The sequence below is a fragment of the Colletes gigas genome, unplaced genomic scaffold, assembly GCF_013123115.1.
Source record: "Colletes gigas isolate AHSC1104 unplaced genomic scaffold, ASM1312311v1 Colletes_gigas_Sc00004, whole genome shotgun sequence".
Lineage (NCBI taxonomy): Eukaryota > Metazoa > Arthropoda > Insecta > Hymenoptera > Colletidae > Colletes > Colletes gigas.
In genome coordinates, this window is record NW_025106633.1 from 2806214 (window position 1) to 2833842 (window position 27629).

At 43.5% G+C, this 27629-nt stretch overlaps 1 protein-coding gene across 1 annotated transcript; it reads left to right on the forward strand.

The window, feature by feature from the left end:
* Positions 1–26947, forward strand: LOC122405111 (fibrillin-1-like). Its single transcript, XM_043409624.1, has 22 exons — positions 1–98; positions 486–612; positions 11071–11251; positions 12117–12234; positions 12882–13060; positions 13582–13878; positions 14137–14358; positions 14887–15099; positions 15806–15941; positions 16541–16599; positions 19778–20270; positions 20527–20605; positions 20926–22029; positions 22386–22564; positions 22664–22763; positions 23492–23860; positions 24257–24790; positions 24936–25524; positions 25584–25926; positions 25997–26163; positions 26227–26370; positions 26458–26947. The coding sequence occupies exons 1-22, from the start codon at positions 1–3 to the stop codon at positions 26520–26522; spliced, it is 5796 nt and encodes a 1931-aa protein (XP_043265559.1). The 3' UTR covers positions 26523–26947.
* Positions 26948–27629: the final 682 nt, after the last annotated feature.

Sequence of the window (27629 nt, forward strand, 5' to 3'; positions counted from 1 at the left end):
ATGAACGGCGCGAGGATCTGGCAGCTGGTCTTGGTGCTGATCGTATTTTCTTCTTCGAGGGTATTCTCGGTGTGCAACGTGTGCCCGCGAATAGAAAAGTGAGTATCGTTGTAATTCAGGCGAGAATTCGAGTACGTAATTTAACGAATACGATAGATCTCGGTACGTTCCGCGTAATAACAGAAGTATGGTCATCCAACAGAATCCTCTTCTATCGGTTCGCGTGGACTGTTGAGAAATTTGTGTGTCCAGAAATGGAGGGTGTCTTTTTTTTTTAGTAGATCGAGGAGTCGAAATGTTTCGTGCCCGCGGAATGACTAGACAAAATTTTACGGTGTATGGATCGGTATGCATTGGCGGACGAGCCTTGACAATAACCCACACCGTTCATTACGCGGTCACCCCGTCCTGCAACATACCGACGCCGTCCCGATAAGGGTATCGGCCGCGAGAAACGGATAAGTTAATTGATCAAACGTTTGCAGTTACACGGTCACCTCGATGGAAACGTACACCGAGCCGGTTACCGTGAATACGTTCACCTGGTGCCTACAGTTCCCGCCCAGGTGTTTGAAGACGTGGACCGAGACGAAGAAACGATATCGCATGAAGGTGAGTACGATCGATAGTCCAAGCTTCGAATAGAACTCGCTGCTGCGTGGCCATCCTAACTGGGACAGTTTTTCTAAAACCTTCTCCCTAAGATTGGCTTAAGTATTCTGGTCGAGTCGACCGATTTTCGAATCGAACGGAAGATGCAACTCGGGTCGAGGAAAGTGAAACGCAAAAAGTCGACGCGTTTGACCTCGGGTTTCGCAATTCCTCATCTCCTCGGGTCGAAAGAGCCTTTCCTGCGACGCAGAACGAAAGGGAAACGAGCAGGATGGACACACGGGCTCGCAATATAAATCCACCGATGCCTGTGTATTTATTATAATACACAGTATTTATTATAATATACAAAAATTTGTATATTATAAAAATTTATTATAATATACAAAAATACGTGTTGTTGGAAACGGCCGCGACATAATCAAACTAACGCGTTGAGACATTTAAAAGGCCTCATGAATCATAAAGGCGTTAATATCTTTTAATAAGACACCGAATTGGCTAACACGCCGCGCCAACGACCAACCAGGAAATAATTAAATAAATCTCGTGGGTCGGCGCTGACACGAAATTAACAACGTTTCTACGTAATGGCGTCGGGAACAATATTTTACTGCGATACGAGCCTGTATAAATCTCACGATACATTTCCTAACGTGTTGTGCGGAAAACTGGCTGCGAATATGGGTTAGTAAAGAACTTGTTCCGATCGTCCATTACTCTGCCAATTGAAATTCTGCCGTGGTGGCCACTAGTGACCAGCATTGTAAACAAACAGGTTGCCAACGCAAGATTTACGGGAACCTATCAATTTGACGCGTTTCAGAACCCATAAATATTATTTATTAGCAATTTATGCTATGGTATTAACGTGTATCTTAATTAAGAAAGAATTTTTAAACTACCCTTATACTTAAATAAGACAAACTTCTATGTTTCATCGAAACACTGCCGTGTTTTTTCGTTAGAAAATAAAAATTGTAATATACGTTTTCTCTGTCAAGAACTCGCGGACGAGAAACTCCGGTTCCGAATTACGCAACGGTTGATTAACGATCGGAAGAAAGTTCCTGTAGCAGTCAGCGTTCGTTAATTAACAAATGATATAATTTTCCTCTTTTGTCGCGGAAAGTAGCCGCGGCCATTGAAATAATTAGCTCGAACGGTCGGGGCGCGTACCACGTCCGACATAATTAAGAAAGTTAAACGTCCGCGAGGCGGAACGATTCGATACATTTTGTAACCGGTAATACGCGTTCTGCTGTAAACAAAAAAAAAAACAAAACGCCGTAGCCGGCGTGCGATTGTCCGCGAGATTCCATCGCGGAAAACGCGCCAACGTCGCCCCCACGATCTATGATTAATTTATGCGATACGCGCGAACACCGTCCGATTAATTGCCATCCGGGCAAGATAAATCAATTAGGCCGAGATTCTTGTGCCGTTTAACGATTTATCTCGCCGATCTTACGGGGGTCCCGTCGCACGATTTCGGTAGCTAATAGCTTCGATCGAGGCTCGTTCTTACGCTCTTACGTAATTCGCACGATCTCCATCGACGCGTGGTGCAAGGTATTACCACCGGAAGAAAGCGAGCACGGTGTTCGATGCAAATGCGATCGAACTGGAGCAAACATGGCGTTCCCGTATCTAAACAGTAAAAGCAGTTTCACCGCCGAACCACCAGATGCTTTGTACCGTTTCGAACCGACGCGATTTCACGGATGGTAATGGGATAAAATGAACAAACCTGGCGATCAAATCTCTTTTTACACGGTCTCGATTTAACACGGTCTAAAAAAGAGCTAATTATGGCTTTTTGCGAGAATTTTCTGCTTCGAGAAGGCTCGTCGCGCTAACGATCTGGAAAGATGAGTGTGTTTCGAAATTTTTTTAAGACCTTATTTCTACAAGTTTGCGGAATATTTATCATTTTTCGTTCTTTAACTGTTTCGAAGCAGACTACGCAGAGAAAGTAAAAGTTCCCTGATTATACAAAAATGGGTGGAATCAAAATTTCGCAACTATTCCCTTAGAACAACTAACTGTTATATCGAAACCAATAAAAAATTGTACGTTTCATCGAACCCTTGGTATCGAGTACAGCTCGAAAAAACGTTTCCTTCTCTAAATCGTTCCCTTTTACTTTTTGCCCGGATTTTCAAACTCGCGGAACAAATATATTATTTTGTCATAAGCAATAAATCGTTTTTTACGCGGAGCTCGTTAGAACGTGTCTGACGTATAAAAAGCGAATTGAGTGCATATGCCAATAAGACATTTGAAGAAACAGGGTGTGGGATATACTTTCAAAAATTCTTACGTCGCTGCTACGCGTATGGTCGATCATTGAGTAATCTAGGAATTTATTCCCGTAATGAGACTGCTTCCGAGAAAAATTGCCAAACGCCTGGACAAATTGCAACCTTGCGATGATTATTAACGCGTATCAGACCCCCGTATCGCATTCTGCGCGTGTTTACATGAGAACGATCGCGATGTTCGCGATATCAAATTGCCGGAAGAGAAAAGAGGTCTCGCCTAAACGCGCCGTTTCGCAATCGGGGCTGCTTTATTAACGCAATAACGGTCTGGAATGGAAAATCGCGTATCGTCGGAGAGAAAACGCGGCACGCACCTACGAAGACTCGCGCAAAACGGATTCCGTGCGTGGGCGTACGAACCTCTTTACGCGTCCTACGATCAATACCGAACAGTTGACCAGATTTTTAGGTAATTGAATAAAGTATAGAACAAGCTCAGCCTATCAGAGCGCAACATACTTTTATCAGCTCATCAAATTGCAATCTATTTATGATCTAATGGATCTAAATTCCTTCTCCCGTTGCAATCCATATTTGGAACGTCGTGGACGTTCTTAGAATCTTCCGAGGAGCAGAAACGTGTACAGGGAACACCCAGGTACGCGTTACACCGACAATGAGACCATATTCTTATGAGAAACGACGGCAGTTCCAACGGTAGCATCGAACGCTCGCCATATATCGTTGCCCAAGTCTCTCACGGCTTGAGCGGGTTTAATATTTATTGCGTAGGAACATCACGGCGTATTTCGCTCCGGATTACGCGTAGCCGTTGCATAACGTCATCGTAACGCGGAAAATCGACTTTCGAATGGATCCCGGATTCGCAAGAATTCCGTGAATCGAAAAATCCGAGCGCACAGCCCACAAAACTGACCCGGAAAGCCTCTCTCTTCGACGTTCCGATTCTTAACACTCATAGAACCGAATTTAGACGAGACTACAAAATTAAATACCCACCATAAATAATATTGCAAGTCTCGATATCGATTCTATTTCATTCTGCATGTATTATACCCGTATAATAAATAAATAAATATTGAAAACAGTTGGAGAGCGAAATGTTAATCTCGTAGAAAACTTCACGGATTTGGTCTACCGGTCAACGTGTTAAAATATGCAATTAGCATATGTTTGTCGATTGGTCGGTTCCGCTCGACCATCGTGGATTTCGTCAGGCGTTGCAACGACGCTTCGCGTATCGACGTCGCGTTGCGCAGGAGTAGGATGCAACTGATAACGTAATACCGACGCCGACGAACGAGGATCGACGCTCTATGGCTGATGGCATTGTAAACGTCGAGCCATTGACAGAGAAGGAAGATGATTATCGTATACTCAGGGAAGTCAACGAGCGCCTAGACACCGCGACCAAAATTCCCGCTTATTAAGTACAATTTCAACCACCGAAATTGGCCACCACTGAATCACGATTGGCTTATTTAAACACTAACGTCTAATTTTGCAAAATATTCCAAGAATCCCGTAAATTTGTTAGGAAAGAGAAGAAAGACACGAGAATTCGAACCCACGTTCTTCGAATTGCCAGCCACCGTTGCTAATACCGCTGGTATTCCGTTGTTATAGATTCCTTTTCTACGGGCATGGATGATCTCCGATCCAACAATAGTTATACAGAATCATTGAATTTTTCAACAAATATCACAACGGTTCGGTAAAAATCACTGTGCATTCGCTGTGGAGGATTGATAAAATTTATGGGAAACAATTTAAGCACTCGGTTATACAGCAGTATTATCTGGAGACTATAAATTCCACAGACAATGTAACGAAATTCATTCCGTGCAGAATTAATCAGCCCCTAGACAATTCTCGCAAGTTTTGTTATGCAAATCACTTCATACTGCGTCGAAAGCGAGAGTTATTGGACACGCTGAAGACTCCTACAGCAATCTAGGACGAAACGCACTTTTTTGGGAACCACCTGTTTCCATTAACCCTAGAGCACCGACGTGAAAAAAGTTGAGTGAACTCTAACGTTGGTAATATGCATCCAACGCTTTTTCAGATCGTTGTAATGTTCTTCAAATATCACGGATTTAACTTGGCAGAGTTCGTTCTTTCCCCTGGATCTTACAGATTACAATTACACACGACAAAAAAACATTTCAGAGAAATTAAAAATTAAAAGAATTATAAAAGTATAAAAATCGAACGATACTCTACGTGGTCCACTGAAAATCGTACTTTATCGAGATAACCTGTGGGAAGCCAAAGTTGGAGAAACACTGGAACGCGATATATCACAATCTTATGAAAGAATTTATATGTTTCGTGTAGCAGTTAGGACAACGACAACGATGTAGACCGTGGCACGGTGAGAAAGTCGTCGCATTTTGCTCGATAGTCAACGTGTTAAATAAGAAACTCCTGCAGTCGTAAACGCACCACTGCAGTCACGATACACTACGATATCGCCTAATTCCTGGGGAGCACGCTGAGCGATCACGTGCAGAAAGCGCTATCGAGGCTGTTTTCCGTGTTCTTCGGGCCGATCACGTACGCGTTGATCGCATAATCGACCGAGAAATGGTAATCGAGAAATTGACAGTGAGAGAAAATAGGCTCGGTACGGTGACTGAATAATCATCACTGATGAGAATGGCAATTGGCGAACTATGGGAAGCGATTTCAATCACGCTTTGTACGCGGAGGACCGAATTAGATCGACGATCGGCCATTTGTACAAGCTAACTGTTAAAACTAAAATAAAGAAAAGTTTTTGTACGAAATATTCTGCTAGAAAGTTTCGTTCCTGAAGAAATCGATTCTGTACATTTATCGAATAAGCTTGGGCACGGGTACAACTATCATGTCTGTCCATAACTCGTTATTTCTACTTGTGTTAGTGTTGGAAACATTGATAGCGATACGGTGCTTATCTATTTTAATTGGTAGTGTAATTAGGAGATAGCAAGATCGCCGGAGAAGAGATAATACCGTACGTTGCTACTTGAAAACACCAACACAAGTAGAAACAGTGTGTAATGGACAGACACAACCGAATTGTATTCGATAAGTTCGAAAGGGAAACCTCATCGAATGTTTTCCATATATTTTCTCGTATAGCTAACATTTACACTCGATAATCGTTAATTTACAACTGCTCTAAGAAAAGATGAAATCATTTGCTTCGAGGAAAATAAGGACCAAGGACTCCACCAACCAAAAAAAAATGTCCGGTAGCTTCGCGTGTCTGCGTAAACTGATTTTTGCTGATTGTCCCTTTCTCTTCCCCGCACGGTGGCGATAAAAAAGCGGAATTAACGATACGACGGGGGCGTTGCCGAGACAATAAAGAGGAGACCTTGAACGCGTTGCAGAAGCGGAGGTAGGACCGTTTGATGCGTGTAAACGGCGAGACGACTGTGCAAAAATGCGACAAGGAACGGTGGAATTTTTCGAAAGCACCAGGATGCCCTAGAAAATGGCACGTTCCGACACGACGGGGCGCGAAAACAGGGCGTCGTAGGAAGGGAAAAGGATAGTTGGAATCGGAGTAACGCGCCGGACACGGCAGTTGCCGTTCGACGTCTCGAGGCCGCGCGATGTTTTCTACGATAGAAAACATCAGAATTGCACAACATTTAGGCAGTTACGTATTTACAGCCGCTCGATACTCGCAGACAGCCGGCGAGCAACTGAATCGACTTTACGGGTCTATAGATAATAGCTAAGAAGCCAATTATTTCATCGAACACCGAAGGAAGAGGACAGGTGTTGCGCGAACCCGGCGTTCGTGCCACGTTCTGCTCCCAAATCATAAATATTATCGTGATTACTGTCGCGACTGATAATTACGGTAATCTAGGACCCACTTAATTGATTCTTTGCTTGAATCGAGCCAGCCCGATCGTTATGCAACGCGATCAACGGGGAACGTTTTCCGTTCGTTCGCCCGTTACACAAAGAGAGAGGAATCATTAGTAAAAACATCGATTATGTTATCTCCGTGGTATAATTTAACACTCCTCGTCCGAGTGGCGTATCTGTGGGAACGAGAATACACAATTCCTGTTCGCGATTTGAGCAGAGACGGGAGCACGGATGTGGGTTTGTTCAAAAATTAGTACACAACACTTATTCCAAGATACACGCGTTAAAGGTAGATTCAATTGTCATATCGTTTCAATCGATAAAAAGTGAAACGAAACTATGATTAAATAGTTTTCTATTCAGGGTTTCTCGTTAATTATTTATCATTACGAAACAAAATTCTTTCCGCTTTATTATGCGTAATTTACAGGAGCGTTAAAATGTAAAACGGTTGTTAGACTCTAGAGATAACATATGCAAAGTAACTTTGTTCGGAGATTGTGCTCGAAATGGGACACTTGCAGAAAAACTGGGACAAGCCGTTTTTCTAAGCCAAGATACAACAAATTGAAGTAGAACGAAGTTGAATCCCTTAATGGAGACTGTCGTTTGATGATACCATTTTTCTTTCTAGCGCAACAGCGCTGATGCAATATGCACTTACACTTGATTGTTAAATGGGACCGTGCATTGTTGGTTACTTGAAACGATTCTACTTACCATGCTGTGTAGAAAAGTATCGAGACAGCGACCATTGGAAACGCGTTGTACGAATATTTCAGATTCCTTGGATTTGCTGGGATATTTTCAATTCTGTAACATAAAGGGTAAAATTATCGAATATTTCAATGCTTTGCTATTTAAACGAACGACAAAGATATTTGCGGACTCGAAAGAGAACATATTATTACCAATGACTCGACTACGTTTTTAAAATTTTAACTCGGGAAGAAAAGTCTTCGATAAATTACATAATTTCCGACGGGGTTGGGACTTTAAAATAAAAGTTGCAAAAATTAATTGGCGTTTCGTCCTAGTTTTTCTGGCGTACTCGCCAGTCAGGCGGACTCAGCAAACTTTAACCCTAGACGCAATTAAGATTTTAAAGATTCTAACTTTAAAGTATTCGAATCATACATTTTATCAGCGAGCTAACGTTCTTATCAGTGGCGTACACATGAAATGGAAAATCTTACCTACTTTTTATTTCAAATATAAACAGGGGGATTTGGTTAATTAAAAGTAGGTACCTTTAAGTGTACACAATAATTTAGCACGTTGACCAGTTTTATTTGATACTACTTGTGAAAGTGATACTACTTTGAACTAGGAAAAAAGCTTGGTGCAAGTCTTTAAACACCCCTAAAGAATACGTAGAAATAATGTTACTTTCCGTGTAAGTAATATGATACACTTTATTCTATGCAATTGCTCGTGCAAAATTCATCGTTCTAAGTGCTCGTAGGAACTTGGATAATTCGACGCGAAGAAAATGTACACGCAACGGCAGAAAATTAATCCCCGACTTACTGTTGATTTACCAGAAAGAAAGGAAACACCGTTGCGTGCTGGGGGCCCATGTTCGCTCGATTCTCGTACGACCGGTAAATTACGGGCAGTCGTTTATTCAAACAAGGCAAACTGTACCAAGAAAAAGTAATCGACGGCTCCGGTATATCGCGCGCGTGAAAAAGGGAAACGCTGCGCCGCCGCGCGTGTCGATTTCGACCTTAACGGGGATCGGGATCGTTAATGTCTTCATTAAACGTTCCCGTCGCGCCGAAACCCGGAAAAATAATTCGGGGAAAAAATTCTTTCGGCCCCAATTAATTAGGAGTTTCTCCGTATAAATTGGGCCCGCGGGTACGGGTGAAACTCGAGCACCCGTATGGGCCTAACTAGCTTCATGAAAAGACACGAATCGCAGGAAATGAAATACGCGATGCCGCGGTTAAAACTTTCAAGAAAGACGGAAATCGTCCAACGAGGATTACGTGCGTCGACTCCATGCATGAGACCGTTGCCCGAATGATCTATGAGAACGAATATTTCGCGATTCAGGGGATAAATGAAATCGGTATCCGTTCGATATCGTTACGCCTGAAACGTGTAATGGACTTGTATGTTGAAAGGTCCGCCGAAACGATACAATTAAAAACCAATCGTTTCGATGGCTGATCGGGGCAGTTATCACGCTTTGACCTTTTTCGGCCTTTGTGCAGACTCTTCTTCGAAACAGGTATTATAAAATTCAAGAATGTTGCAAAGAAACGAATATTGCTATCAATATTTGTTTATTTGGAATTTTTCGAACGAAAAAACCGATCGCATAGAAATAAAAGCAACGAATTTGCGAAAGGTTGATTCTGCCGGTCTTTTTCGGTCAGGGCAGATATTTTTAACCAACAGAATTGACTCCCGGATAGAAAAGAAGGCTATCTCATTAAAAGTGAAAGATATTAATGATCTATGGAGCACTGAAATGACGAGGAACCGACTCGATTCCCTTTTCCAATCCCAATCGAACGGTGGTCACGATTTTTCTCGTACCGATCGAACACGGTTCTGCTACCCGATCGGCCGCGTTCGATTCCCAATCATATTCCTTCCTCCGTCTAGTCGCATGGCAACCGATGTGATTAATTCGCGTGCCATTTACTTGCATAACGAGTTCCTCCTTCGGTCCAGAGGGAGATATTAATTGCAACATTAAGCCCGAGCGTAGCGGGAGCGATCGCATCGCCCTGTAAACGTTAATCGACTTTATCGTCCCGAGCGATCTGAGAACCGTCGATAATGTCGGTCGACGAGTTACGACTAAATTTCTTGCTCAGGAAGAATGCAATAAGGACGATCATCCCGTCCAGGATGACGTTTGACACGCAAAAATGACCAGTTTCCTTTTAATGGGCTTGCAATTCACTTTCTCCGCGCCGTTCGCGACTTTGATCGTATTACTATGCACGCGGAAATTTAAATTCATGGAATGTTCTTAAACCGTCCACCAGGTGTTAGAGTAACGCCAGAAACGAAAATATTGAAACCTCTTTCCACGGAATCGCGAGCACGGGCGATCGAAGATAAAGGAAAACACACGCGTGCAATCGTTACGCTCAGATTCGCGTGTAAAACGATCGTTTCCATCAAACGGCGGGGCAGAATCACGAGCGGAGAACGCGATCAGGAAGAAGGAGAGAAGGCGCGACGACGTCTAATTTATGGACGTGGACTTCGGTTTTCTCGCGCGTATCCACTTACGACGGATTACGAACGAAACCGTTACACGTTTTACGCTCGCCTCTCCGCTCGCTTTCGTTTCCATCGCGAGCAGCAGCTCTCGTTCCTATCGGCGATCGGAATCTCGCGTTTTCGTCGTTACGTCCGTTTCCAGCGGGCCATTTTTCCCTCCCCGGAGGAAAGTGGGATCCCGTCCAAAGGTCCGAGATACTCGCTGCCAAAACGCGTCAATTTCATAGCTTAGACGGCCTACTTTTTGTTCCCCTATCGTTTCCTTAACTGCCGCGCTGTTTCGAAACTTGGAACGTTCTCTGGTTTATTGAATACGAGCCTACCGTATCCAATTTGAATTAACTGTCCGTTTTCCTTCGATTCCAGCGACAAATACGGCAGATGAAATAAAAGTAAATGCAATTCCTCGGATGAATTTGGTGACAGGTTACCGGTTGACAATTAAAACAGAGTTCGGAATAGAATGATCCGTGTTCATGTTTTTTACTTGAGAATTTCTCGAACGAAAGAAAAAGATTTAAAATAAATAAATTTCTTACGCATCTCTTTCCGACCACTTTTTAAGTTTATCACCAATTTCTGAAGATATTTGAGATACAGAAATAAATAATTATAATATTTTCTGACATATGCGGTAGAACGTGACCATAAAAATTTATTTAGAAACTGTCCTACAGAACTTTCTCCTTATCGTTTAGTATACGCGGACATAAAATTAAAGGGTTGTGATAACGTGATTTTCGTTCAACGATAAATTTATTAACTTGTCGGATTACCGGGCAGCGCGAACTTTTATACTTATCTTTTTAACTTCTTCCCGTACTTTAACGAGTCTGACTCGTGATAAAGATTTTGGTCCAAACGTAAACATTACGAACCAGGCTCGCGGACAGCAAATCACGATCGTCAATGAATTTTTAGTTCCTATCAGTGCGCCACAAGAGTTGGTCACGATTCTTACAATCTCTGTCACAATGCAGTTTAGCATCAGTCTGGTCTGTTTACCGCGCGTTTACGCCTTCTAGATTTAACGTTCCAAACTTTACAGACGGAGTCAAAAACCAGGAGTGTGAACGAGTGCTGCGGAGGCTATAAAATGATCTCATCCAACGACGACGAGATTGGCATCAGGTGCGTGCCATTATGCGAAAACTGCCTCTCCGGAGTTTGTATCTCACCGAACGAGTGTCAGTGCAATCCTGGATATCGAGGAGACAACTGTACGACCGGTGAGTCTAACATTTATCTAACGTTACTCAATAAAATTGCAAGACAAATGGCCTTAGATTATTTATACGTGAAAAATTCGTTTCGAGCCAAACGGAACAACAAGATTAAAAATAATGAAATGCATAAAAGGAAATTTCGAAAAACCGAAAAATGTACTCTTTGTGTCATCGCGGATTGGTCGTTTAACTCGTCGACTCCATAATTCAAATCATCAATGATCTAGCGTCCGATCTCTATGAAACGGTCGACCGACTCATTTTCTCTTCGTTATCGGGAAGAGATTGTAATAATCGATCGTTCACGCCCCGGGCTCGTTTCTGAAACAGAACCAAACAGAAGCTTCACGAACCTTGAAGCGTGCAGAGTACGAAACTCCACAGCGGATATATTTCACGCTCGATGAAACAGGCCGACCTTCCTGCTATCGTAATAACGCGCGCTAACGGCCGAATAATTTTCACGCGATCGTTGCGCGATTCTGAAACCGATGGCTCGATACCGTTCCTCTGTTTTCTTTTCCTACTCTCGACTCTATTCGCCTCTTCGACGTTCGATCTAGCTTACAAGGCAATTGTATAAAATTTTAACGTTAAAATGTACAAGTAGACGCCTTGAAACAACGTGGAGCATTTTTTTAAGTTTAAACACGTATCTTGAAACGTCATTTGCAGGAAAAGGTCTATGCTAAGAGGGAAAATTGAACCATCTCGTAAGTTGCTCCGAGAATCCAAATGTTACTTTCGTTCGAGCTATTCGACATAAAAATCGAACCGGAGTTCCGCGGCCCGGAAAGTGGCGAGGATAAATGCTCGAAACTCTGTTTAAACGTTACGATTTACAACGAAGGCATTGTTTTATTCGCAGTGTGTCCAGCAGGCACGTGGGGCTCCCAGTGCAAAGAGAAATGCGACTGTCCCGAGGACGTACCTTGCAATCCCGCGAATGGACGCTGTGCGTGTCCGTCAGGGTTACACGGACCAACGTAAGATCATGTCAGCAACCTATAGATTTCTCCCTGTGCCGAGGGAACGGTAGAAATCGTGCAAAAACACTAGTAACGTCGATTAAACAAACCTCATCGCTTGACCGAATTGTAAAACCTGTAGCATTCGAAATGCCCAGTTATTGCGCTGTTCGATTCTTGTACACGATGTAGCAATTATTGGCGTCATTAAAGAAAAGTGGAGCACCCATGAATATGGAAACGAACTTTGGTGGAATTATGCAACGAAATAATCGAAGGGACCGTTCGAGAATTTATAAGTTTTTCTTTTTGGGAGAAAACTATTGGGCATACGCGTTTCCATCTATAAATCACTGAACTTATTTTAAATTCCGGTAGAACTCTACGGACGAACGAACGAACAAAAATACCTATTCATTTTTCTTGCTCCGTTTTCAATTATTCTCCTTACGTTTATCGAGGCATGCTTTACGAAGCTGCATTCTGCCAAACAGTTTTTGTCAACAAACTCCCTTCTGGAAAACTCTTCCTACGTCCACGTTCGACGACTTCCGCGTAGTACCTAGTTTGTCACAGAATTACATAAACACGGCGCACAACCTGTTGATCGAACAAGCTTGACAGGTACTTCCATAACTCTGTTGTGATCGCTGTTTTTATTCCAGGTGCGATCAAACATGTCCGGACGATCTCTGGAGTCCCGAGTGCGAATTTCCATGCGACTGTAAGAATTCGTCGCATAAATGTTCCCCAGAGACGGGCCTTTGTCCGCCTGTTGCAACGATTTTCGCTGCCAACCGAGAATCCTCGCAGATTCCCGAGACGACAGAAATCACGACGGAAGGTAATAACCGAGGGAATTCAGTTCCAGGCGAAATATTTATTTGCGTGATGCAACTGTTGGTCGAAAGTCGTGGTCCTAAATACATAATACATCCGACCGTAAACATTTGTCCCGCGAACGCTGCAACAGGGAATCTTTAAACAACCTGAAACCGCTATCGAGTAACTTGCGAGTTTGTGCAACGATCTTGGAACAATCTCATTTACTGTCCTGATTGAAATACAATAGACCATATATTGTCCAAAGTACAGGACTGCTCCTTTTCTTGCTGTCGAGTCGGGGACTCTGTTAAAAAATTGTAAAACTTTTGTATCGTCGCTAAGAAAGATATCTAAGTGGCTCCTTTTCGGTAATACACTCTATGTAAGGTGACTTTGGTATAGATTAAAATGTAAAGTAGGGGAAGAAAATGATCGGATATTGTAGTAGGGCGTCGGAGTAATGAAAGTTCTACATTAATCTTTTTCGAATCATTCTTTGACTGACTTCTTCGATGGATAATTGAATTTCTTCGATTGCAGCCAGCCTCGAGATCTTATCTACGACGGATAATCCTCGTGAAACAACCAGCGTGGAAACTACCATCGCCTCGACCCCGGATCGTTTGAAAACTAGGACACAGGCTCGCGAAGACGGGAACTCGAGCACCGCCAGGCCCGTGATCGTCTTAGTTTCTGTTCCGGAGCGGAGGAGGAACTTGGAAGACGACCGAGGGAAACTCGCGATGAAAAATCCGTTCCTGAGGCACGTCGACGACAACGTCTCTTTGCACGACGTCGCCTTGTCCAGAACGAATTACGTTAAAAACGTTCACAAAGGTAACGACGGCAGTCGGATACTCCAACCAATTCTGTACCGATACCCAAAACGAAACACGGGCCGATGAATTTAATTGTGACGCGTGTAGCAATTTTTAATTGTGCTTGAGAAAATAATTGGGCTCCAAAATTGCAAATAATAATTGAAACTAAACCCGTAATAAAATTGCTCTCTAAATTAACCTTTTCATCTTTTTGCAAATCAAGTTTTAAAATAAAATCAAGCAAACATAATTCTCGTCTGAAAATTTCGAATAGACGAGGTTCAGCCGACGCCGATTCCCCTGGACGTTGCCCTAATCGTAGTAGCCTCGATCGTGTCACTGGGTCTGACCTCCGTGGCGGTCGCGATGATCCTCCACATGCGTTCGAAACTTTTCGAGACGATCAGACTGTCGATCTACGACGTGGAGAAGACCAAGGGCCAAGAGAACTCTGGCTCGGGAAGAATCTCGTCGATAGTCACCAGCACACTTCCACGTGAGTACTGTAATAATTCTTCCGCGGGATCCCGGTCTTCTCGTTTCTCGATGAGGATACGTCCTTGACCTCCATCCTGTCTACCGTAATCCTATCACAGCGAACATCTTGAAACGTTCCGACAACCGGCGCCCCGAGGTGTGGATTAGTCACAGAGGATTAGAATGTTCCGTCGCGACGCGTTTTCCCTTTTCCCTCGAGGGATGAGTTTCACTGTATAACACAGTGTTTCTCAAACTTTTCTGACACTGGCTAACTTGAACAAAACACATAACTCAATTGTCCTCGCGGCAACTCCCTCTGGTCGATGGATCGTGTCTTGTGGTCGAAAGCAGGAGTTCGAGGCTGTTGTGCTATCGGTTTCGAAACAACGAAAACACAAGTCGACTTATATAATTCAATAAAATTGATCAAGTGTCGTTTACTCTGAGCGTTAATTCGATGACGTACAAATAATTTGTTGGAAAAATCGTACGAGCAAGGTAACGAGACTTGAATTTTAATTAATTCGTTAAACTAAAATTACAGAAACCCCTGTCCGTTTGAGTCCCCTGTTCACCTCGTCCCCAGAACCGGGGATGATGTTGACAGTCGCTAGCATCGACCCTTCGTACAACTATGCCAACGGAGCTGCCACCGACCCTTCGTGCAACTATGCCAACGGAGCTGCCACCGACCCTTCATGCAACTATGCCAACGGAGCTGCCACCATCGGTTTTCGTATATCCGGCAATCTACGTGGTAAGTGGAGATCAACGCGTGATCATTTACCTTTTCAGCGAAGAGAACGAGCGTTGAAAATCTTCTCTTTAATATTAAAGTAGCATTAAATCGACATAGTGTTTCCTAATACGTGAAAAATGTTACAGAGACGGACTCGAGAACCAAGGACAGCGAAAACTTACATAAGCGTTTCCCAATGCCTGATTTCTATGATACAAACTTTTATGTGTTTCGCCAACTATATAGTTGTTTCGGTTGAAAATGAACTCCCGGATATTAAAAAGAAATCTGGATACGAACCACGTGGAGAATTTCTGGAATATTGGGTGTACGCAAAAGTATTCCCTGACCTTAGCAATTAATTAAGTAGCGCAATATTTTGATGACGCAAATGCATTAAAAATTCCTTGTTACACTTCGGTACGCGATCGTTTCGAGTATTCTTCATTAGTCCCGGTCTCTTTACACGAATAGCCACGACGATCTTATTGCGAAGAACCAATGGAAATTCCTCCGCCTTATTGCTTTCCGTGCGTTCTATTTCAATAACGTGTCATAATTACGAATTCATGCTGTCTCCTTTTGATTTAACGACTCTAGAGAGTTCTTGTCTTCGTTTTCTTTTGCTTGTATTCTTTCCATGTACCGGATACGTCGGAAAAATCGTCAGAAGCCATATTCTATAATTAAAAACGAACTCCCATAACACGAGCTCTTTTTTCAGGCCTCTTGCAAGACGACCAGTACGATCATCCGCCAGCGACGCTGATTAGCCTGCAGCCAGACTTCGACTCGAACACGGAACACATTTACGACGAAATTCCGCTTCAATCGAGTCCGCTGCGATCCAGCAAGACCGCGTGATCGGAATATTTGAGCCCTCCCCAGCCACCGGAGGGATGATCGATAGCGGTGATCGACCTATCGAATATTGGGATCGGGGCAAAAATGAATCGTAGAAGCCGGCGAGTCCAGGTCCTGTTTCTTATCCTCCACGCGAGCAACGGTTTCGCGGAAGAAAGCGAGCAAGAACTGTCGCGCCGGAGGCGTTCGCGTGCCATTGTTCGAGTCACGCTCTCGCGTGCAATTCCGGAGGCGGATGTGAACGAAGTCGGTTCGTCTACGAGCCGGGAAAAATCCGATCGGACCGGTTTCCGACCTTACGCGGACTCGTCTAGCGTGCAAGGCTGAACGTGACTGCGATCGGTCCTCGGTTGTTCAGAAAAACCGCTAGCGGCGCCGATCGCTGCCAGTGTCGCGATTAGATTATCCGCCGAGGCGTGCAACGCCGACAAGACAACTTTTCCGCGGGACCCGTTGACGTTTGTTGCGATTGGAAGGGTTGTTATCTCACGGAGAACGCCCAATGAGAAGATACTTTTTATACAGGGTTGCAACTATTCGAAAATCTGAAGACTGTGTTAGTTTTAAGAACGAGCTTATATTGTTTACGATTTAGGGACGTTCTCGCGAACATAGGAAATTGTTTAGAAAGCCTCGCAGATTTTAATTATATTTGTATGTATAATCGAGGACCCAATTCTAAATAACTTTTTCTTGTACGCTTTGATTCCTTTAATAGATCAAACGAGAACTCCCTAGATTGTGTTCGTAAAATTAGAAAATAATTCAAAGCAACGAACGAGACGTATTCTTGTCTGGTAAAACCTAGAATACAGGCATGGATCATGTAATTAAGAAAGGGATGAAAATAGAGTGGAATTTAAGTCAAACAGAAACAAACGCACACGTGAAAAGAAGCAGAATAATTAAGTGTATCAACGCGAACGCTTGTCGTGTATAGGTTCTATTCCGTGCAGGTACAAAAATAAACTTCAGAAGTGCAAATAAAAAAAATAATGGATCTCGATAAGTACGAATAACAATGCGAATTGTGAACGAATGTAGGATGGAACGTCTACCTGCATAATGTAACGTCGCAATGTCAACCCGACCATTGAGATTTTCCCGTTGAAAAGCTGTCTGATGACTGTAGAGACCCACCGACTGAATCTAGATTAAGGCCAAATATAATATAAAGGCTAGATACCAAAGAAGCTCGAATTCGAATCTGACGAACAGTGTTCGATCCTGAAACGATTTTCTAGAAAATCCATGTTCTAGAAGCGATTTATGGTTTTTTTCCATCGATTCCTATACAGGGTGTTCGACCACATTTTAAACGTAACATAACTTTTTAACCAAGCCTCAATGAACAAATTGGTATTCTTGATTTTCGTCTTATTTTGGTTTCTGGAATCTCCCATTAAAATTTCCCCCAGGGGTGGCCGAACATCCTGTACTCAGAATCAGCCATCTTTGCTTCGTATTTCTGTTTAAAGTTTGCGTCCGACGCTCGCGTATCAAGAAAAGCCGATAAGGAAATCGCTCAGCGGCTACGCCGAGCCTGCGTTTGCATGCTGACATCATTGATAATAATATAAATTCGTAATGGATTTCGTCTGACGCTGCGCTTTCATCGCGGCGGACTAGAAAAAAAAGCGAAAAAGAAGAACTCCGCGTCGATAACGCGTAATTAGAATAACGTTTGATGATAATCGCGCCTTGTTTGCACGCCAGCGAGTCTACTTCGCAACGAGAGCGAATTGCGTGCCGCTGAATATGGTACGCTTCGATCGGGTGCGCTTCAATGTTCAATTCTAATCGTCTAATTATCCTCATTAACTTCATCGATTACACGAAGCGATTAAAAATTTAGTCGTCAGCATTCGTCGTCGATTAACTTCCGTCGAATACTGAAATTAATCGCTCGCGACAATCGGCGATTCGATTAATAGTCACCGTATTATAATATCCACCATAATATAATCCTTTTCTGGTACTTAACCCCTTGACGTACAATTTAATTACAAGTGGTTTTTCAAATATAGACTATATTTAATTTTTCGTCGCGAATGTTAAAATGCGTTGATTTTTAATATATTAGACTTAACGACTAACGTAGCTTCGTTATGGTGAACCGACTTGTCATTGTACACCAAGGGGTTAATTTTATTTAGTCCAAGATCTTCTGCGTTTTACATTACTGTACATAATCCATTTTTCATCTTCAGTTACCAATCTTTTTAAAAACTGATGGCATTCGTTGCGTTTGAGCAAAAAGCCACAAATTGAGTTCCAATCTATGAAAATAATAAAACATAATATAACGAAATTGTATGTTGTTATCTTCCGTAAGGATATACGTGGATTTCTTGAAACGAAAATGAGAAAATTTGTTGGTCAACGAAATAATTCTATAATTAATGTAATTTTGTTTCTTTTTTCCGGACCCCTGTTTTTTTCAAACCACTACAAGCTTCGTTCGGATGGTCGAATGCTTATCGTTAGTTTTAAAATAGGAAAACGAAGTGGCCATCGCGCTTCGCGGACCCTCGCCTCGACGCTTTATCGCGCGCCCAGCACAGCATCCTTTGTGAAGCTGCGGTATCGGTGGATTACATAAAACCGACAATGCAGGAGCCATACGTTCGGAACGTTTCTATCGTTTCGAGTCAACTCGGAAACGCGTCTGCTGGACACCTATCAATTGCGTCGCTTGATCGACCTTCCGTTGGGAAATCAAACGATCGTTCATGGAAGTTGTTATCAGCGCTTCCTTGTATTTTCGAACCGATAACATCTCGGTGCTTATTCATCGAAAAATTTTAATTTGTTTATTGGTCTATACGGACACTATGAACGACGCAACGTTTTCTACATCTTCGATTGTGGGAGAAAAAAATGAAACCGACTCCGGTTTGAGTCACGAACATTGTCAAACGCCTCGACTTAGAGTTTGAATCATCTTCGGTATTGCAAAACAAAAATATTGACAGAAATTATGCAATATTATTACGAAAAGCGAATCACGAGTAATTTTACTTTAAAAGGAGAAAAGTATAAAAACTGTAACGGACCGAAAGGTATAATGGACGATGAACAAATTAATTATTTCGTGAAAATCAATCTATGTATAATGACTTAATCGATTCTCTCCTTCTTCGTTGTTTAAAAATTATTTTCTATTTTGTAGATTGTCTTATACTATATATTTTGAAGAGGACTCAAACCAAGTCGAAAGGTTACACAATATTATTAAGTTTTTTATTTATCTGTCACTTTTATATGAACTCATAAAATTGGCTTGTTAATCTCTCATTAAGGAAAACAGGAAGTTATCGAACACTGTGTACAAACAGTAGAATCAGTTATAGCGCAGTGTGCGATTAAGAAACATCGTACAAAAACAACTATAACCAGAAAAGAAGTTCGAACATGGAATATGTTTATATGAGCGTTTCATTGTTTTGTGTCCCCAATTCCAACGCTCAAGTCCCATATGTTACACCCTGTATATCTTTTAAATGCGCTGATTCTCTTTAACTTCAGTGTTCCGCAATTAATCTTCCGATAGTTGTACACATATGTGCTTAAGTATATTACGTTATCTTGACCTTACGATAAGTTATTCTCCTATAGAAGGCGGAGCACTTAAAACGGGTCACCTAGATCCCGTTTATTGTTAAAAGTAGAAATAGTCTATGACAAAAGTTGTCTCAATTAATTTCTTTTCTTAATGGACGATGTATTTTTTTGTGTATCAACGATGACAAATTTTCCAAGTTACGTTTCAAGAAAGGGGTATAGGGGTGCTTGATAATTGACACGAGAGTTAACTTTGAAGAATGAGGAGGTGAGTCCCAAATTTTGGGACTCACTGGATGCCGATTTACGACGGGTACTTCCTTTCGTTCGCGAGTTCCAAGAAGCTGGTCAGAGAAAAATCAGTTGACGTTGACGCTGACGTTGGAAGCGATTTCTATGAACTCGGTCAATTTCGACACGGTATTGCGGCCGATTCATAAACATTTCTGCGAACAACTACGCAGCCGAATCGCGAAAATGGTAACTGGTGACCCCAGCGCCTCGGTGTTATCGAGAGAAGATGTCATCACGCGCGCCACGAAAATAAGAAACCAGTCGTTCGTTCGCGCTTGCACGTTCAACATGCGGAGATCGCTGATAGTCTGTGGGACCGTTTTAACGTTCCTGGTCACCGACGCCTTGGCGGTCGAAGGCGTCAAAGGCGGTCATCGTGCTCATCAAGGTGGCAAAGGCGGTCGACTGAATCAGACAGGCTTCGTGAACAGCACCATCCAAGCTGAACTTTGCTACAAGACGATACCGTGAGTAATGCCACGTTTCACACGTTCCGATCGCCTATGTAAATTTTCGTGGTGTCGGTTGTAAAAATAATATTGATTTAACGTCGAGCTTAATCGATGCGCTTGGAAGGTAACGCGTACTCTTCTTATTTATACTACAAGTGGTTAGCACTTAAATAATTATAAGTTACGACGCGTGACCTTTGCTCTTTGTTATTGCGACAACGCGAACTCACGAGTTCGCCCATGTTTTCACGCGACGTATGCACTGTTTCAGTTACGCGGATGCGCTGGCTTTGAACTCCACAGGACAGTTCCCTCACAACACTCTGCCCTCGACGAACGGGAATGAAAAGGTAAATATGTATAGAATAAATCTGCGAAAGGTGATTTTATAGTTTTCCACCGATTAATATGTCTAAATAATACGACGTCCGCGCTACGTGCTATTGGAAGATGAGACGATGCCACACTACCCACAAAACAAACGATTCAATCCACGTAATCCCCACCGCTTCTTAGGTTCTTGGTTATTATTGGGTAAGCATCAAGCCCCTAAACGAGCCAAGAACCTAAACAGTAGAGGGAATTAGGTAAATCGTACGGATGATTCATTATATATATATATATATATTCATTATATATTATATATATATATATCAATTTTGATCAACAGACAAACGGTTGGATCACGATTCTGGATTGCTGCGACGGCTACGAGCGCAACTTAACTTCCGGTAGCTGCGAGCCACGGTGCAACGAAGGTTGTCTAGGCGGCAAGTGCACAGCGCCGAACGTCTGCGCCTGTCCCGAAGGATGGTTCCCGCAGAATGGCGTCTGTATGCCCTACTGCGAGAGACCCTGCCAGCAGAACGCTTACTGTTTCTCACCGAACGTGTGCGCCTGTATGTTGCGCTACGAGGAGGTGGAAGGCGTGTGCAGGCCCATCTGTCCTCGTGGTTGCATAAACGGCAAGTGCGTCGCGCCGAACGTCTGCGACTGTGAACCGGGTTACCTTCTCGAAGGCAACAGATGCGTGCCAAATTGCCCCCAAGGTTGCGCGAACGGCGAGTGCGTGGCCCCGGGTCTCTGCAATTGCAACACGGGCTTCGCTAGGGATTACACTGGCAAGTGCGCTCCACTCGAAGAGTTGTCGAACATCAGGTCCGAATGTCCGACCGGTTGCGGGGCGAACGGCACTTGTGCGGGCCCGAATCGGTGCGTCTGCGACCTGGGTTACCGGGTGGACCCGGACACCGGCCGCTGCATTCCGGCCCCCACCTCGTTCCAATGCAGAAACGGTTGCGGGCCCCAAGGTGTCTGCGTGGGCCCCGATTTTTGCCTATGCAATTACGGGATGAAGGTTGATCCGGACACCGGTAGATGCCCCGACCACCGACCTCCCCCTCCAACCCCGGGACCGTGCCCAAACGGTTGCGAGCCAAACGCTATGTGCAATGCGGCGCTAAATCATTGCGTATGCATGTCAGGGTTCATCCCGGACCCCAACACGGGAACCTGCGTCCGATATATGGGACAACAGACGAGCGAACCGCTCTGCGAGAACTATTGCTTCAACGGGGTGTGTACGGGTTTGAACGAGTGCACGTGCAAACCCGGATACACGATGGATCCGATGGATCCGTCGCGATCCAGATGTTTGCCCGTGTGTAGGAACGGTTGCGTAAACGGCACCTGCACCGCGCCCAATTATTGCTTATGCAACTCAGGATACACGAAGGAGACTGGCGTCAAGGGTCGACAGAGATGCGTTCCGAATGTATAGACTGCTACGTTTTTCTTCTGTTTAGTTGGTTTTTTCTTTGTTCTTGTTTCCGAACTACGATGCGTTGATATCGGCGCGAATAGGCTGTGCGATTGCGAGTCGGGGACGAATGAAAAGAATCAACGACGAAACGCTGGATTGTGTTATCAGCGGCGGAAGATCTTGATGTAATTTTGTACAATTAACGAGTAAATAAAGTTAAAGGAATATCATGCAAACGTTGATAACGAGCGTCCGACGAATCCCCTAACATCCTGTGTGGTCTCTGATGTCACAGGACACGATAACTCAGCGTAGGGAGGGGAAGGGACAGGCGCCAGTGAAATGCAGAATCTGGCCAGCCGATTTAGTTGTATTCCTATCATTCGTTGATTGTTACACTCGGCGAGACGAGAGGACGACTGGCCCTCAGGATGACGGTCGCGAGCTTCCTACTTTTCGTTAGTTTTTCGTTACAAATTATCGCCATGAAGTCTATGGTCGAGGCCTTACCCGACACGGAAGTTGGAGTTTGCAGCGAAGTAATTCAGTGAGTGCATATTTTATTGGAATCGTACTTTCCATTGTCTTTGACTATTTTTTTCGTTCACGCTCGACTCAAACGGAAACAACGATTGTACGTTCTTAGATACCCGGCGACGCGACTCGTAACGTATTACGAGACGTATAGGATGGTAAAGTGGGGCATTTTCTACCAAACCAAACGACGATTGAATTATAAGAAACAGGTAAATACCTTTTCCACTTAAAATCGATATTCTATGAAGTACGAAAATGGGACGAATCGCCAGAAACGCTTGAAAAAATCTTCGTACTAGTAGAGTACAATAGACATGCGCCCGTTTTAAACATAACAGATATTACTTTTTATTTCGTTCGTATCTTAAAAAGGTAATTGGAAAATTAAATCTCCAAACAAATCCTAGGAAATAAATTAAAAAATAAAAAATAGGAATTAATGCTCTTTGTGTAAGATAATTTGAAATTCAATTTAAAACCGTGTATCGTGTCAATGATAAAATTATCGAGTAAAATCCTTTGATTCAATTTTGTCGATTCAACGGAATCGTAAGAAGAAAGTGTAAAGAGTTAATTCCTTTAACTTTTAATTCTTTCGTCGCTAAAAACACAGTGCAATTAGCTTTACTACGAACGCGACTCGTTCTTATCATCTTTGGACCATGATCTGCATCGCGAGCGTGACTCGTGTTCGTCACGTTTGGCTCGTAATACAAACTATACGTTTCACACCATATTATAAGGCAAAGGAAGTGTTTCCAGTGTAGAGACCACGAATTAACTAAGGTGGATTGATCTTATCATTTTTCTTTTCGTCAAGAGTAGAAAAGCTATTCTGATCGACGTATTCAAAGTTGACTTTTTCGTGCATTTTAGGCGATTCGTTGTACCGTGTATCGCACGGCAAGATGGTTCATTCGTTTAAAACCGATTTCAGACATATATGGAGAGCTCTATAATTCTAAAGTGCTGCTCAGGATACAGGAAAACGAGTACCGGCGAGTGTGAACCCATTTGCGACCCCCATTGTGTGAACGGCCACTGCATATCGCCCAACAAATGCGAGTGTGTTATGTATTACGAACAAGTTAGTAACAACGTGTGCGAACCAATTTGTCTTAACTGCGAACATGGAACATGCTACACGCCGAACAGTTGCAACTGCAACGAAGGATATAAAATGGACGCAGATTCTTACACCTGCAAACCGATTTGCAACGAGGATTGCAAAAAATTAAATGCCTACTGCTCGGCGCCCAACGAGTGCACGTGCCACAAGAACTACAACAGGACATCAGATTCGGAAGTGCGTACTTGTGATTTTAAAGAAATAATATGGCCTCCAAACAATCGGTAGACAACTATTTTACAATATTATACTAGGGTGGGTGTAGTTCAAGATTCGTGTTTAATAAAATTTATCTTCCAATTTAATCTTTTTCGAAAGCCAAACATAATTGGGGTTGTAGAGGGTTAACTTTGCGTACTGGTAGATTTCAATATTTCTCGAGTTATTTATTCTCATACTTGCGTGTGTCTGTATAAAGATCAATGGCAAATATTTAGAAATTGGAATTTGATCGTAAGTTGTCCATTTTTAGTCGCAACTACGATTTTTGCAACGTGATCTAAATCACATTATTTTCAAACTTTCGTTTTGTAAAAATAAAATTGTTTCGCAACGAAAGTGAACTATCCACAGATGTGCCAACCGATCTGCACTTCCGAGTGCATAAACGGCCTATGCGTGGCTCCTAACGTTTGTAGTTGCCATCCCGGTTATCAGCCGAGTCGGTACGACTTGTTTGTTTGCGAACCAATATGCGAGCCCGTTTGTCAGTTGGGCAATTGCACGGCGCCATACACCTGTACCTGCGAGCCGGGTTATCAACTGAACGACGAAAATATTTGCGAGCCGATCTGCAGCGAACCTTGCGTGGAAGGCGTTTGCATCGCGCCCGAGACCTGCCAATGCAACTACGGATACGGACTCACGGCGGAATCCAAGTACGTTTGCGAGCCTATCTGCGAGAAAGCATGTGTAAACGGAATCTGCACGGAGCCAGGGACTTGCAGTTGCAAACCAGGTTATAGTTTCCAAGGCGACGATACCATGGAACACTATTGCACACCCCACTGCGAGGTCTCCTGCGACCCTTACGGTGCCTGCATCGCGCCTAACGTCTGCGGATGCTTCGAGGGCTACCAGCTCATCGACGAAGCTAATTATTCTCAGGTAACCGATAGACGATCAAAATTCTGATGGTCCGGCTCTCTCGTTCTTAACAAAATCCGAATTAACCCTTTTGCAGATCATATTCACCTCGGGATTCGCGTTTCTTCGATATCAAAGATTTTCCACTCCCGCTTGAATTTTTCAGTTGGCGGAGTACTACATGAAATCAGTCTGCGAGCCGATCTGCGAGAACCCTTGCATAAACGGATTCTGCATTTCTCCGGGCTCGTGCAGCTGTCACGTTGGATACGAACGATCGCAACACGACCCAAACGTCTGCGAGCCGAGCTGTTTCTTGAGTTGCGCATCCATCAACGGATACTGTAGCGCTCCCAACACCTGCAGCTGCAAGCCCGGCTACGCTACCTCTGAAAACGGTTCTGACGTCTGCGAGCCGATCTGCGAGCAAACTTGCACGAACGGATATTGTTCCGCGCCGAACGAATGCGCCTGCAACGAGAACTACAGTTTCGCGCAGAATTCTTCCAACGTTTGCGAACCCATCTGCAAAGAATCCTGCGGGGACAATGGAATCTGCGTGGCTCCAAACACCTGTCGATGCCACGTTGGCTATCGTTCTATCGAAAACGCCACCGCGTTCGCCTGCGAACCCGTTTGCGAACAAGACTGCACAAACGGTACCTGCGAGTCCCCAGACGTATGCGTTTGCAATCCAGGCTACGAGAAAGAGGCGAATCAACTTTGCAAGCCTTTCTGCGCGTCTTGCGAGAACGGTATGCTGAAATTTTTATTCTCTTTAACAAATAATAATTGTCAACGTATCTGGTGATAGGTACCTGCGTGGAACCGGAAGTTTGCTTGTGCAACGAGGGATACGTTTCCTCGGAACGCAAACTGGAAAACAAAACCGTCTGCGAACCGTACTGTGAGAACTGTACCAACGGAAACTGCGCGTCGCCCGGGGAATGCGTGTGCGACGTTGGTTTCGCCAAAGATAAAAATGAGAACGAAACAGTTGGATGCGTCAGTGTGTGCGATAATAATTGTAACGGCCACGGATCGTGTATCGTCGAAAACGCTGTCTGCGAATGTCAGTTTGGATGGAAAGGATCGTATTGTGACGAACCGTCGTTCTGTATCGTGTTAATGGACGCCGAGTCCGAACGAACGAACCTGTAAATGTCGAAGCTACTATTCGAATCTACGACTTTTTTTTCGTTTTTTGAACACCCATTTATTTCGTAGAACGAATATCGCGAGCTACGTGAACGACACGGTTGCCAGCGTATTTGCCAACAGCACTTTGTGCTCCAGCAATTGCGCGGGCATGATCGGTAACCAGACCTTGTGCTTCGATGGATACAAAAACGACGACGCGGCGAATGACACGATCGCGTGTATAATAAGTATAGGTAAATACGACCATAGAGGAACCCTTCGTTTTCCATTTTGCGAATTCGTATTTTTTTTTCCAGACACAAGATGTTACACGGCCTACACGAAGACGCCTAATTACGTCACCATGGCTGGGATCGGATGTATAGCGATTCTTGTAGCCGGGACCGCCGCTGCGATGTATTTGTTAATACGAAAACAAAGGAAAAGGAAATTTTCTCTTGGTAAACGGTCTCGTCGTTCGAACTACCGAATTCGAAAATGATCGAGGACAGTTTTGGTTCAAGATTCACGTACGATATCGTTTACAGGTGACGCTCCGAGTGCCTCGATGCAGGGACGGGACTCGTTGCTAACCGAGGATAACAATCTCTAGCGTTGTGAAGATAATCCAGTTATCCACAGTACTCCAACTGTAGTTTAATAAATTATTCCTCCAAAGTTATGGTTGCAATTCTCAATAAACGAAGGAACAATGTAGCTCTAACTGCATCCTCGATAAATTTCTATTAAAAGCCTCGGACCCCCGAGATATCGTGCATCCGGTCTCGCTCGGATTACGCGAAACAGTGGCTGGTGAAGGGAAACAGATAAACGGAATGCACGATTGTCGATACGAGCGCATCGGTGGACGTCATCTTTGTGTAAAGAAACATAAGCATCATATACAGGGTGTCCTCGAAGAAGACGGGGTCCTTAAGAGGCGCAATTCGAACGATGAAACTTTTTATTTAACTAGCTTGCGTAGATTCGCTCCTGAGAACCATGGCTAATATTTTTTTCATGCCCTGTACAACGTCGCAGTATTCCTGCTGAATAATTTCTTCCAGCGTATCGTTAATTCTGACGGAGAGAATAAATATTTTGTTCCGTTCAGTGGAATCGTCTAAGTGCTAAAAGATAAATGAAAACGTATTATAGTTTCGTTCGAAAAATACAGATGATTTTCAAAACACAAAGGAAAAGAATTATAATCAGTTTGCGGGACTATCCGAAGCGAAATATTGATAACAACGAAAATTAAGCGGGTTCGCTAAAACCAGGGACATAACGAAGGCGATTAAATTATGTGGCACACCCTATACAAACGCGGCTCGGAAAGTAAAGCCCGTATAACCTACATTCACGTATCATTTCCGTAACATTTCGTGCTCCAGATTTATTTACCCCTTAAAGTATCAACATGTAATTAAGGATCACCCTGTACGCGTAGCGACGTCACGCTGAAGCCAAATGACTACTTCCAACACGATACACAGACCTCCCTTCCGCTCTGAAGAGCATCGTTGTCGACGATGAGACTTCGCGACCTCCTACAACGTTCTTCACAGGCCTGCTCTTAACCTTTAGAAGGGTTGGAACCACCATAATGGCCACCATAATAGCCTCGGGTTTTGATTCTTACGAAAATCACTACCTGGCCAGTTTTTCAGCGACCCAAACAAGCAACCCAAATACAAAGTTTCAACGAATGAAATAATTA